At 51.0% G+C, this 14,457-nt stretch overlaps 1 protein-coding gene across 1 annotated transcript in view; it reads right to left on the reverse strand.

The window, feature by feature from the left end:
• ARID3C (AT-rich interaction domain 3C) overlaps positions 1-13,319 on the reverse strand; it is a 158,027-nt gene extending 144,708 nt beyond the window's left edge. Inside the window, exons 1-2 of the mRNA XM_084627670.1 lie at positions 13,273-13,319; positions 6,678-6,810 (exon numbers count right to left, since the gene is read on the reverse strand). Coding sequence (XP_084483796.1) covers positions 6,678-6,810; positions 13,273-13,304 — 165 coding nt within the window. The 5' untranslated portion in view covers positions 13,305-13,319. The remainder of the gene's footprint in view (positions 1-6,677; positions 6,811-13,272) is intronic.
• Positions 13,320-14,457: the final 1,138 nt, after the last annotated feature.

Genomic DNA, 14,457 nt, shown 5'->3' on the forward strand with positions numbered 1-14,457 from the left:
CCACTGACAGCAGAAAGGCCCCCAGTGCTTTTAAATCAGATGCACTTCATCCCATCAGCGAGCTCCAGCCGTAAGTGATTAGCAGCGCGTAAGTGTGAGGGGCAGCAGGTTGAAAAGTTAACATCAGAGCTGGGGGCTGGGGAGGAATATGTATCTCCTGTGTCAGATATAGAACTGTGTCAAATCACACAAAACCCACACCCAGAAATACCAGCTGCCTCAAACCCACAAAGCCAGGAAATTCACAGTTACTGCTGCAACTTTGTCCTTAACCTGGGCCTAAAGGCCATTGTTGGCTGCACATAGGATTTCAGGATGTTTTGAGGGGTTTTTTCCTGGAAGGAATCTCTCAATCTCTCTCTCTCTCACACACACACGTCTTAAATTCTTGTTAATTTACTTTTCTTGCACAGATTAGAAAAATTCCACCCGTCTAGTTCCCTATCTGCAATACATCACAGTATGATGCATTCGTCACCGCATTCATCACGGCAGCATCTAAGCACTGCTGACAAAGGGCATCCACGTTTATCCCGAAGACAGGAGCGCGTTAGACGTGATCAAGAAAGGCTAGGTTCTGATCCTGGGAGGGAATGGGCACCTTTCAGAACCAGGGCCGGTAGGGCCCAATCCTGCAGGCCTCACTGGCATAAGGGCTGCAGGAGTGAGTACCGATGTTATAGAAATCCACAGAAGAGAAAGGAAACCTCACCTTGACACAATCCTTGCAGCTTCATTTCCTCTTCTTTGTACGTTTACGGCATATTTTAACGCACACACACACAAAATAAATAGATGGGGGAGGAATCTTGTTGCCTTTGATCATCTGCATGGATCTCTCAGATGCAAGAGACCAAAGCAAATAACATAGTTCCTGATCCTGCAATATGCATATGGGTAACTTTATGTGCCACTGATCGGTTTAAATATTTCCAGGATCAGGCCCACCCTTTCGCTTTTGTAGCTCCTTTCAACTGAAGATGTCAGGTGCTTTGTTAGCATTCATTAATAGAGCCCCACCACACTCCAGGGAAACAGGAACAGTCAGTGTTCTTCCCCCAGATTTACAAATGGGTAAACTGAGTCACAGAGGTGAAGTGACTCTCCCAAGGGTGGACATGGCCCTATCAGACAAGCCTACGGAAATCAAATAAGAACAGCAGCAGGATGGGACTCATGGAAACCTAGAACCAGAATCCCTGCAGCCTAGCTTGCTGCTTTAACCACTGATCCACACTCTCTTCCCTACAGCTGGAATATTACACAATCTGCTGCAGAAGATACAGTAAGTGCATCTAGTAAGTACAGACAGGGGAGGATGACGAGACATGATATTATCCTACCTCCTTTGGGGTGTTTACATCTGAGATGAATACCAGAAACAGGAAGAGGGACCAGGGTGAGCAGGTGGTCTCTATAACATCTCTCTCTCAGAGGCAGCTTTCCCTGGACATAGGGGCAGCTGGTTACTGTAGCTCCTTACATCCCTTGACTGATCACTCTTTCAGGAGGTTATTTTTCCAGTCCTGAATTTCCAAAATGGCAAGGTTGTCACGTGAGCAGAGCTCAGGGATGAGGAACGGCTTCAACACACTGATGGTTTTAAGGGCATCTAATTCAGCTAGAACCATTCATAAGTCAACATGCTTACAGCATGGGAATGGCAGAGCAATACCCCATCTGCAAAGCTCAGGGCCCAAATTGATCTCTCTCCTTCTCTATCCCAGCACACCCCACTTTCTCTCTATACATCAATCCCCATCCATCCCATTTATCTGTCCATCCATCCGTCCCCACAGCCCCTTTATCTGTCCTATTTGCCTTCCCCATACACCCCTTCTATTTATCCATCCTTCCCCATCCATCCCTTCTATCCATCCATCCCCACAGCCCCTCTATCTATTCACCTACCCAATATACCTCTATTTATCCATCCATCCTTTCCATCTATCCATCCATTCCTAGACCCCCCTATACATCCTTCCCCATCTATCTATCTATCTATCCTTCCTTCTTTAGCAAGGCAAACTTTTTTATCTCCAAATGTCAGTCTGCCATTTCCCCTCCCTCTAACACAACCCGAGCCATTGTGGTGGCCCAGGAGGAGTGGTTACTTCTTCCGTTTGTCTTGTGGATGAGACATAAAACCGAGATTCTGTCCAATTGCGGCGGTTGAATATCCTTCCTGGCACTTTCTCCATAAAGTGATTCCCCTCAGTCCTTGGCTGGTTGGGCTGCTATGATATGAATAGTTTGTGTTCATACAACACCTTTCCTCGGCGGGTCTCCAGGTGTCTTACAGACGTTACCCCCAGAATCCCCCCAGCTCCGGGGTGCGGCAGGACAGACGGGGAAAAGCTAGGCCAGCAAGAGAAGGAGCGACTTACTCAGGTTCACAGTGAGTTAGTGGCACTGGAATTATGAACAGCGCTGAGCACTCCTGACTGGTAGGGCTGTGTGCAATCACCAGTCCGGCAGATTCTGCCTCCCCAACGCCCCTGCCGTTTCATTGGGATGTAGTTTTCATTTCTTCTTCTTGGTGTGAGCTGTTAGATAGCTGTTGTGCACCACCCCAGAGGCACCTGCATGGCAGTGGTGGATGAGGTCAGCCCCATAGGTATGGCATATAAAGTGTTTTGTCTGAAACACTCTATAGAAATGTAAGATAATTATCTTTAAGGAATGGGCCCTACTCTGTTCTGAGAATCTCACTGAAGCCACTGCCCTGTGACCGTGGTGAATCTCGGCTCTGCTTCGCCCCATTCTGGGATAGATAATGAGTCGCAGAACTTCTTGCCACCTGGGCAGGGCTAGGCCAGCACGGAGCAAAGCTCATCATACCGCAGGGAGAAACAGGCTTCACAATCTGATGGTGCAAGAGTCAGGACAGGAGTCCAAAGAGATGGACTAAAAATACAGAATCTACTTTGCACATGGGTGTGAGATAGGCAATGTACGGGGAGGGCTGCCCGCTGGAACCCCACAGATTTCATGACTTTCTGCACAGACTAAGGAGAACTGTGCCATCAAGCATGCCCATGGCTGTTGTTACATGGCAAGTCACCAGGAGACTACAGAAGTCAGTCTCCATACGTATCTGCCTGGGTCAGGCTGGGAGGGGCTTTGTTGGGGGGAGGGTCTTTTACATCCATGAGCGATGGTGAAGCTGTGAGTCCGATGGTGTTGTCTAAGCAAGGCAGGCTGCAGGCAGGTGCCATCTGAGCTTCCACCTGCACCGCTGCCTACATGGCTCACTGGCAGCCCACTCTGCGGTCCCGATCCTGGGATCTCAGCACAGCTCTGCTAATCCACCTCCGCCCGCCTGACCGACCTCACCCCCGCTAGCCCAGTCCTGGGACACCCCTACAGGGCTCTTGACGCACCTCTGTGCAGACCAGCAGCAACCCCCACTGGTCCCGGCCTCGTCCTGAAGAAACATTATGATCACAAAAACAAATCACGTGGGCTTTTCCTTTGCCCTCCCCAGCCCTTGGGTGTTCCTCACCCGTCCAGGAGAGAGACTCCAGGGCTGCGTGTACAAAGATACAAGACATGGGAGTAAGGCATACAGCTCTGTTCGTAAGGGGAGTGACTCCTGGACAAGTCTGGCCAGGGCTGGCTGAGGAAGAAGGTGTGAGAATGGGGGCTCTTCTACTACCAGATCAGCTGGGCCCAGGCCACGTGACAGGACAAACAACATTATGAAGAAGAAACATTATGATCCGGGCTGAACGGCGCAGTCGTTTGGTGACAGTGACAAGTATCCAGCATGGACTACATGGAAGCAACATCACGGTCAGGTGGCCACTTAATCTGAGCCCTGAGTTTCACAGGTGAATGGTTTTTTCACACCCCCTCCCCTCTGCTTCTTTGGGGCCCTGGCAATGATCCTGGCTGACTCTAATGTCATGCAGATGGTGAACTATCGGAAGCAAATCTTCAGTGCCTGTGCGACTGTTTCTCTGTGGGCAGGAGATAAACCAGCTGTGGTGTACTGGGGTGTGCTGCTTTCTACTGATTGTGCGCTAGGACGGGGTGTCAGGACTCTTGGGTTCTATTCCTGGCTCTGTCACTGACGCAGTGTCTGGTAACACCTAAGGCCTGGTTGGCAGAGGTGATGGGCCTTCGGGTCTGGGCGCTCAGCATCTCTGAAAATCAGACCTGAGGAATCTGAGTCTGGCATTCAGCTTTTAAAGTTAGTGTATCTGTGCCTCAGTTTCCCACCTGCAAAACAGAGCTATCCGCACCTGCCCCAGAGAGCTCGGTGGAGCTGCCTTTGTCCACACGACTAGCTGAGCAGATGAATGGGACTAGCAGAACTGTATGGCTACCTAGGAACTGCATCATTGTCACTCTGCTGCAACTTAGAACTTCACAGCAACAGTGGGGCTAGAACCCAGATCCTCCTACTCCGACATCATTCCTACCACTCAGGCTGAAGGAAACTCACCACGAGTTGCTAGCAGCATAGGGCCTATGACACACAATTGAGAGGATCTGCTTCCAGCCAACAGAGGGCAGTCTCTCTCTCTCTCTCTTTCTCTCTCTCACACACACACACACGTCTTTCTGTCTGTGTCATTCATTGTTAGCCCTTAGTGCTCACGGTCAGTATGTAACTCTAGGAAGATCTTAAATAGCTACAGGTGATTAGAGTCTGCCGTGTATTTTAGATAGTCCATATGCATTCAAGAGCATGTAGGGATGGTCAGCCATATAAAGGCCTATAATACACAGATTCCAAGGTGAGACAGGCCCATTGCGATCATCTAGTCTGACCTCCCGTAGAGCCCAGGCCAGGGAACAGCCCCACAGTAATTCCTGGAGCAGAGCGTTTACACAAACATCCCACCTTGATTTTAAAGTGATCAGTGATGGCAAACGAGTATGAATTTCCAAAGAGGCTTTTGTTCTGTGCTGTTGGTACTGCCTGAGTTCCTTAGTGGTGGTTTCCTATTACCGAGCGTCATGATAAATGGACACGGTGCCCCACGGGCCCCTCTGTTTGTTTGTCCTGTCACGTGGCCTGGGCCCAGCTGATCTGGTAGTAGAAGAGCCCCCATTCTCACACCTTCTTCCTCAGCCAGCCCTGGCCAGACTTGTCCAGGAGTCACCCCCCTTACGAACAGAGCTGTATGCCTTACTCCCGTGTCTTGTATCTTTGTACACGCAGCCCTGGAGTCTCTCTCCTGGACAGGTGAGGAACACCCAAGGGCTGGGGAGGGCAAAGGAAAAGCCCACGTGATTTGTGTGTCACCCATTCAGTTATTAATCATATTTGTTATTTCTTTAGATCTATAAGAACCACCAAGAGGCGCCTAAAAATAACGGTCTGATTCGTACAATAGCAGATTGTTAGCGACAGAGGGCTGGGTGGTTGTCACTCAGCTACTCATCCCCACCACGCTCCCCTGGCAACTTTGTAGGGGGGGCACTGACAGAACTCAGACGCTCTAGCTGGGAAAGCTCACGGTGCCTTTACGGCACCTGAGCTAAAGAAGGATCTCTGTTAGCCATAGAGGGACTAGGACACATACCTCAGCAGTTTGGATTCCATACACTGGAGAGCAGCAGTATACACGTCTATTGAAAGACTTCCAATTGCTCCTGTGCCTTCCAATGAAGGGTTGCAATGGGCTTGGCAGACACCCCTGTGAGGCAGGTCAATATTGGTATTCTAGTCTTCCCGAGGAGCATAAGGGGATGCTGACTGACTTGGACAGGGTCATGCTGGGCTGCCAACCCTTCAGGATTGTCCAGGAGTCTCCAGGAATGAAAGATTATGTCCTGTGATGAAATAATCCAGGAATACATCCCACCAAAATTGGCTCCCCTGGTCACACAGAAAGTTAGCAGCAGAGTTGGGAACAGAACCCAGGAGTCCCAAGTAGCCACCTGCATCTTGCTCTGATCACTAGGCAACACTCTCCTGTCACACCCCCTAAAACTCTTGCAGGGCTGGCATCTCTAGCTCAGGGAGAGGGGATGACAGAAAGAGCTGGGGGGGGGGGAGGAGGAATCTGTGCTGATTTTCGATTACTTGGAACACTCTCCATGTGGGGCCCAACACTGAAGTCAGTGCAGGTGGGTGTAATAAGCCAGGCCTCTTCCAGTGCCTTCTTGTGGCAGGAAGGTGCCCTTCAGGTTCCCTTGGGGTAGCTCTGACTCCAACTCTAAAGCCAACTGACTCCAGATGCTCAGAAGGGCAGAAGTGACCCCCTCCCGCGATGTGCAGCTGGGGGGTTTGCAGAGCTCTTATGCTGACGGCAGAAGACCTGCCCTAATGAAGACGTATTATCTAAGGAGATTTCTCGTGCGTGTGTGCAGCTGCGTTGCATGCGGCTAAGTGGGAGTGTGTGCAGGGGTCAGTGTGCATGAATGTTGGGGTGCACACGTGTGTGTGTCTGTCAGTGGGGAAGAGTGGGAGATTGCTCCCAACAGGGCCCCACTCCAGGACAATAATGCCCAGTGGTCGGCGTTTGTATCCTGCAGAGCAGTATAGGGCCTAGGACACTTAGGGAGTTTGGATGGAGGAACCAGTCTTCCTGTCCCTTGCCATGCAGGTTCTCTGGTGTCTTCTGTGTCTTTGGGGTCTTTCTGACAACACACAGTGGGTGTAGGAAAAGGATAATGGTAAACCCTACAGCCTCTCCGGACCTGCAAACCATGCCACTGACCTGCCACCGTCCGCCAGCTGTCGGCTCCAGATGAGGCCCTAACACCTGCAGCCCTGAGGCCCAGCAAGAGATGCCACATTCAGCCCATCCACCTCTCCTGCACCGCTCAGACCCAGAGCCAGAGTTGCAACATCTGCAAACAAATGAGAAAGAGACGAACATTTCTGTGTCATTCAAAACGTGTGCAAGATTTTTCCCCCCGTGAAAAAATTTGAAACGAAACCAAAATTTTCATTTCAAATACAAAAATAAGAAGTGTTCCCCCCCCCACCCTTTTAAAAACTATCCTGGCTTGTTTCTCTTCCACTGGAAAAGATTTTTTAAAAGTTTTTTTAAAATGGGGTGGGGGGGACGACCCTGAAACGTTTCAGAACGAAGCACCCCTTTCCATTTTTCATCAAAAAAGGAACATTTCTGACCCAACTGAAACTGTTGGTTTTGGTCAAAAAGTCATTTCTTGTGTAAAACAAACCAAACCCCCCCCAACCAACCTCAAACTCATCGTTGATAGAATGGCAGCCAGCTCTATTCAGCAATCGCTGGCTTCTGTAGGCAGGGAGCGCTGAGCGAATGCAGGTTGCCGGGTGAAGGCCGGGAGAAAGTGTGTCACTATGGTGAGGTGCAGGGGGCTGGTAATGGCACATGGCAGTGCATAGCAGATAGGTTTGGGCAGGGGAGAGAAGGTGCTTTTGAACTCCTTCAGCCTCTGGGATTCCTCTGCGATCCTCGTCCTGGGAAACACAGTCAGGAAAGGAGCTGCTGGGGTCAGTTCTTGCAGGCTTAACCGAGGCAAGACACTCAGTGAAAGGCATGGCAGGTGCTCTCACCCTTCTAGGGGCTGGTGCCCATAAGCAGATAAGAACCTATGATCGCTGCTGGCTAACTGGATTAGTCCTTTAGCTCTGGCAGCAGGGGCTCATGCATTTAACACTGAAGGTGTTGGGTTCAACCACTGCCAAGGGCCAAAGCGGGACCGATGACTACTCTGTATTATTTGGACTGAGTGTGGCAGTCACGGGCCAGGACCCCAGGGGGCGGGTGCCGCGCAAACACAGAACGAACAATCCCTGCCCCAAGGAGCTTCCAGGCCCGTCCGCAGCATCTCTGAAAACCAGGCTCAGCACGTCCCAAAGGGGGCCCCCGAAACCACCAGCTTGGCCTAGATAAATCCAAGGGGGCGCAGCCCGTGCACGCCAGAGCTGCGGGTGGCCCAGAGATCCCGTCCCTCTCCCCCCCTCCCCACTCTATCCCAGCTGTAAACCTGTCAAAGGCAGAGGGGCTCACACCAGAGCCGGCGCCTATTCCACGGAGCAGCAGAAAGGACGGGGTCTAATAGTGACACCTACTGACAGGATGGGGATCGGCCCTGGAACATCCCTGCTAACGGCTGGAGCCAGGCAGGGGCCGAGACAAACCCTTTCCTGGCAAGGAAGCCCTGGGGTAGAGGAGCCGCATGAGGGCATGGCAGAGACCCAGACGGAGGAAGACTGGGGACCAAAGGGGCTTTGGGCTGGTTATTGGAAGGAAGTTTAACGAGCGTCTAAGCTGAGCTGGGAAGTTCAGATCTGACTCCATCAGACTGAGTCTCCCAGAGCTCGGGCAGACGCGAGGGTCTGGGCCAGAAGTTGATCCGACGTAACACAGCAATGACAGATACTGCACGTCAGCCGCCCTCCCATTAACAGCTGCAGATGCACGTTTCCCCTGGCGAGGGTTCAAGCACTCAGCGACCACGGTTATGGGGCCATAGGAGCGCCCAGATAGACAGAGAGGAAACGAGAGCAGCAGAACGGGGCCATTATCTCAAATGGCTGGACACCAGCAGGTACAGTCGTGTCTGTCTGTTTTAAAAGGACACGCGCCGATTAAAATTCCTGGATTAGCACCCTGCCGTTCATTCTCTGGGTTACTAATCAAAGGCACAGGGTTTAAACCCTCAGCTCCTCGCCCCTGGCTCACTGAAAGCAGATGGGTCATTTTCACTTTTGTTCCCCTCCCTGGCTGTCTGGCCCCAGCATCCGGCTGAAATGTTTGGTTTGCAAAGAGCAGAGAGGAGGGCTGAGACCCAAACCCCCATAAACCCTGTACTAATTGCATCGTTGATGTTGCCACAGCGCCTAACGGCCAAAATCAGGCTTGTGCTGGGGGCTGTACCCACAGGGAATAAGTTATAGTCCAGGGGTGGCCAAACCGGGGCTCGTGGGCTGCATCTAACTCTTTTATAGTTAACATGCAGCTCATGGAGTCCCCCCCACCCCATTCTCCGCCTACCAGACTTGGGGGAGGGGGAGCTCGGGGATTCTGCCCTGTGGTGTGGTGGGGCAAGGGGCTTCTGCCAGAGATGACGGGGGGGCACAATTTAAAGGTTCCCCCCACAACGGCTTCCCTCCCAGGCATGCCCCCCCCAACCCTCAGAGGCCCCTCCCTGCAGCCCCCAGGTGTTTTCCACTGCCCCATGGGTGCAGCTCCCAGCTTGCTGGCTTCTGCAGCTGCCATGCAAGGAGGGGGCCAGGCTGCACCATGTGACTAAATGGGGCCAGCCAACCCTGGCAAAAATCGGGAGGGGGGCACGTGATCCCACATGACCCCTCCCCATGTATCACCTCTGGCTTCTGCCCAGCGGGGAGGGGGTGTCTTGGGGCTGCCGCTATTACACTGAAGCTCTGAGCCCTGGCAGGCGCGCCCTAGCTCTCTGAAGATTGTTGTATGTGGCTCGGAGGGGCAGCAAGTTTGGCCACCCCCTGGAATAGTCCATGACCCAAGGAGCTTCATGTTACATCCTTGAAAAAAATCAAGGGAACATTTCCACTGACTTAAGGTTTTGTACAAATACTTTAACCCGGCATTGCCCAGACACTGTCTCGTATAAGATCCATTTACCTTGACTCCTCTTGAGCAAAGGCTGCTTCGCCAAGATGTTTCAAGACCCCACCCCCGACAGCAGAGCTCCCTGCATGGCTGAGAAGAATTCTTCTGGTGACCTAGCTGCACCTACACCCGGGGTTGGGTTGACTTAACTATGGCACTCAGGGCACAAACTGTTCACAGCCCTGACCAACGTAGCTAGGTCGAGCTAATGGTAAAGTTCAGACCAGGCCTAAGAAGCTACAGGTTGTAGCCTGAGCAGAGATCCTGCAGATAAATATCACGGCTAAACGCCATGTGTTGATAGATGCTGTCGGTAAATCAGAAGGTAGATACTGCAGTGAGATAGATAGACCCTGTGGATATACAGATACTGTAGACGGAGGAGATGGAGAGATGCACTAGATATATAGATACCACAGAAAGAATCTGTAGATAGATGGACCCTTTAGATAGATAGATCCTGTAGGCAGATCAATAGCTGCCTGAGCATAGAAAGACAGCAAGATAGAGAGAGGTGCAGAGAGAATGTGTTTTGATGGGGAGCATCATGGATTTGTTCTTGTCATGGGTTTGGATCAAGCACTCACCTAGCTCATGCACTGTGGGCCTAGGGCTGGCTCAGAACCAAACCGCAGCAGGGCCTGCTCCATGTCCTCGTCTCGCAGCCAGCTCATATTTCTGCGATAAGCTGGGCTCCGAGGCAATCAGCAAATTACCGGCTCAAGGAAAACTGGTCGATAACAGTTATTCGGACTTTTGAAAACCTCGATAAAGTCCCGCGCAAGAGGCTATTGAGGGCTAAGTACAGTATTCCTGGGGGGCAGGGGTAAAGTTCTGCTGTAGGTCAGGCTGCGGTTTAAGAAACAGAGAGCCACGATCACGAAGCAATGAATTTGTACCGTGGAAGAAGGGTAAGGAGGGGGGCCCCAAGGTTCTGTGCTGCGACAGGTGCTGTCAGGTGAGCAACACTTGGGGACAATGCAAAGTTCTTTAGTTTAGTCACATGCAATAGAAACTCCAGGGACACTGAAGGAAGCATTAGCCGAGCTCTCACAAATGGATACTACCCAATTCCTATCCACAACAAAAATTCATTGCATGACCAGTCCTAGGGCAAGCCAGAGCAACACCCTGAATGGCTGGCTGGCATGGGAGAGGGTGAATCAGTGGGCGTGGCAGCAGCATGATGAACAAAGACGCTGCCCTCCAGTTGGGCCGTGAAACCAATGTCCGGACTACTCATGAAAGCATCTCCGGTGTCCCCGGCAGAGAATAGCAAGGCTAGTACCGCTAACACTAATGACTTGCCCTAACCCTGCTTAGCCTCCGAGGCAAAGAGCTGGAGTCGGTGGGAGGCACAGGACTGGTACAGTCACTGCCCTGGGTCCAGCTGCAGTCTTTTGGTAGCTTTGACACCGCTGGCTCGTTGGAGCCAAGTGGCTAGTCAAAGTTGGGGGCCCTGGGCATGCTCCGGTTGGAATAAAAATGGATGTATTTTCTTTGATACAATCTTGCTCGTTTACAAGGAATGAATCAAGTCCCATACCTCTGACTGCAGAAAGAAACAAGGACACAAAGGAGCAGTTTCTTAGCTTACCAGTCCCCCAAGCCAACACCAAGTTGAAAAGATCTCTCTAGCTTTTGCCAGGGTCACACTGGGTATGTCTACACTGCACCCTAACCCCGGGCTCTAACTCCGGTTTGAGCCCATGTCCCCACTCTGTCCACACGCAAATCCGTCTGATTCAGGTCAGTCAGCACTCAGCACCCTGCTAGGAGGATGGGTCAGAGCCAGAGTTCAGCTGGGACTCAAGCCAAGCCCTGTCATTCTGTAGTGTGGATGCAGGTCAAGCTGCAGACTGGAGTCAGAAGGTCGGCATTGCACAGTATGGATGTGCATGGCAGTGAACCCAGACTTACTATGCAGTGGTGAGGCTTGAAACCACTGAGTCCACATGCCCGGCTCCCACAGGCCTGGCTTCACAATGAAGTGTGGACACCGCTGAGCACACAGGCGCTGCTTGGCTTTCTTGCTTTTTCACCCTCTCCCAGTCTTGCCTGGTCCCAGTTACTTTCTGGGAGCCCAGAGACACACACGCACGTCTAATCCCAATAACCAGGCAAGCTACTTCCCATGGTGCTAGCTTCTGAGCAGACTCTCTGGAGAAAGGGGTAAACAGTGAGCTGGCAGTTTGCAGCTGACACAAAATGACTCAAAATAGTTAAGTCCAAAGCAGAGTGTGAAGAGTTACAAACGGGTCCCACAAAACTAGGTGACTGGGCAACAAAATGACAGATGAAATTCAATGTTGATAAATGCAAAGTAATGCACATTGGAAAACCTAGTCACAACTCTACATATACAATGATAGGGTCTAACTTAGCTGTTACCACTCAAGAAAGAGATCTTGGAGTCACAGTTTTCTCTGAAAACATCCACTCCATGTGCAGCGGCCGTCAACAAAGCAAACAGAATGTTGAGAATTATTAAGAAAAGGAGAGCTAATAAGACAGAAAATCTCATGTTGCCTCTATATAAATCCATGGCACGTCCACACCTTGAATACTGCGTGCGGTTAGGGTCACCTCGTCTCAAAAATAGATAGATTAGAAATGGAAAAGCTGCAGAGAAGGACAGCAAAAATGATGAGGGGGATGGAACAGCTTCTGTATGAGGAGAGACTGGGACTGTTCAGCTTGGAAAAGAGACGTCTAAGGGGGGATATGATAGAGGTCTATAAAATCATGACTGGTGTGGAGAAAGTGAATAAGGACGTGTTATTTACTTCTTCTCCTAACACAAGACCCAGGGAGTCACCCAATGAAATGAATAGGCAGCAGGTTTAAAACAAACAAAGGAAGTATTTCTACACACAACACAGTCAACCTGTGGAACTCCTTGCCGGGGGATGTTGTGAAGGCCAAGACTATAACAGGGTTCAAAAAATAATTAGACAAGTTCCTGGAGGATAGGTCCATCAGTGGCTATTAGCCTAGATGGTCAGGGAAGCAACCCCATGCTCTGGGTGTCCCTAAGCCCAGGTGCTGCAAGTGGATGAGAGGGGATGGATCACTTGATAATTGCCCTGTTCTGTTCATTCCCTCTGAACCATCTGGCACCAGCCACTGTCGGAAGACAGTGGGCTAGATGGATCTTTGGTCTGACTTGGGATAGGCATTCTTATGTTCTCTTTGGCCTTGTTTTAGGTCTGGCCCCTTCACTGTCTCTTAGCATTATCTTATGTAACCCTTCTGCCCGTCAGAGTTGGCAGCAACAAGGGCCGGGTTCAATATCTGGGGCATCCATTCCAATAACACAATGCAAACCGGCTCGAGCCCCCACCCAGTGACCTGGGACAAATATATACCACCCCCACTGGGCGCCCCCAAGAGGCAATCCTTCCCCTCTTGCAAGCACATAGTCTGAGTGTAGCAAAAAGCCTTTTGATAACAGAGAGAAACAATGTGGCATTATGTTGGGGAAACACCACCAACAGGATTCATAACACAACCCATGAGCAAAAAAACCCACCCCAAGCAAATTGGGGCGTGTCCTTTCCCTTTGGTTCTTGAATCCAGCAACCCCAAATCACCCAAAGTCCCAAAAGTCCAATGACCCAAAAGTCTCTGTCCCTGGTCAGGGCAGCCCCAGAGTTCGAAAGTTTATCTGCGGAGCTTTACCTCCCAACCTGGGTGGAGATGGGGGCGGGGGTAAAAGGCACCTTACATGACCTGAAGCTGACCGCCCCACAGCTCCATAGGCCTTCGCTCCGCTCCGCCAGCCACCCCACGAACTGCTTCGCTCAGCTCCGCGGCGCACAAGCAGCTCCCGCCGTCCTACGAACTGCTCCACCAGCCGGTCCACAAGGCACTACAGCCGTCCCGCAAACTTCTCCACAATATAGCTTCAGGCTCCCCCACTACTGAACACAACGCTCAGTGATTTCAGCTCCTAGTCAGTTCAGCTCTTTGGTGAATTCAGCTTGCAGTAGGGGAGCCCCAGTGCTGGTGCACCATTAGCCCAAAGCGAGCTCAGCAGCCTGTAACTAGACTCCTAATGGAATCAAAATTAGCTCTGACATTCCACAGTGGAGAGAGGAAGAAGTGCAATTAGCATGTAAGGCCCTCACCAAGGGGCCCATGCCACCAAGTATTAATACTTGTCCCCAGCCTCTCTCCATTCACAGAGTTTTAAAACCCATGACCCTTGCCTAGCGAGTGCTACTTAATTGATGGTGAGTCCCTCCATCATAACAAAAGGCCACGTACAGTTCCAAGCACAGTTCCCATAATCAGGGTAATAACAATTTATTCTTCCTGCCCCAATAACAGAGACGCTGGGGATCCCACAGCAGCCAAAGTGACCATTTGGGCAGCTATGGCCTCATTCTAGGCGGGGTGGGTGTGCCTATGCAAATGAGATTGGCCCCTGAAGTTCTTTTCCACAATTTGCCACACCTCACCACCAGATGTCAGGGTGGAGCTCATCCTGACACTGCTTACACTTAAATGGAGGACTTATTCACGCCTCTGCTTGAACAAGATTTTGACTCCAACTCATGCCAAGGTTTCACCTAGCTCACAATAACACATGTACACAACAGACGTTGAATCTATTTGGGTTGAAACTTTATTTCACTCGAGTGCAGATAGATCAAAGTATTTCTTATTCTTATCGAGGTAATATTGGTTACATGGTGTAACAGAGTCACCCGCCTCCCACATACTCCCTCATGGCCTCAGGGTGATCCTGCCTCAGTTTACCCTCTTCAGCACTCCTTGAATTATTCCACACAGTCCCAAAGGTATGAGACAAAAGTCCCCTGCTGAGTCTACCTTGAGTCCAAATAAACTCAAAAATATAGTTTCTCCCCTCTCTCTGCTCCAGCCTCCAACTGCCACTCCAGCTCCT

Source organism: Lepidochelys olivacea, assembly GCF_965140295.1.
Source record: "Lepidochelys olivacea isolate rLepOli2 genome assembly, chromosome: 5".
Lineage (NCBI taxonomy): Eukaryota > Metazoa > Chordata > Testudines > Cheloniidae > Lepidochelys > Lepidochelys olivacea.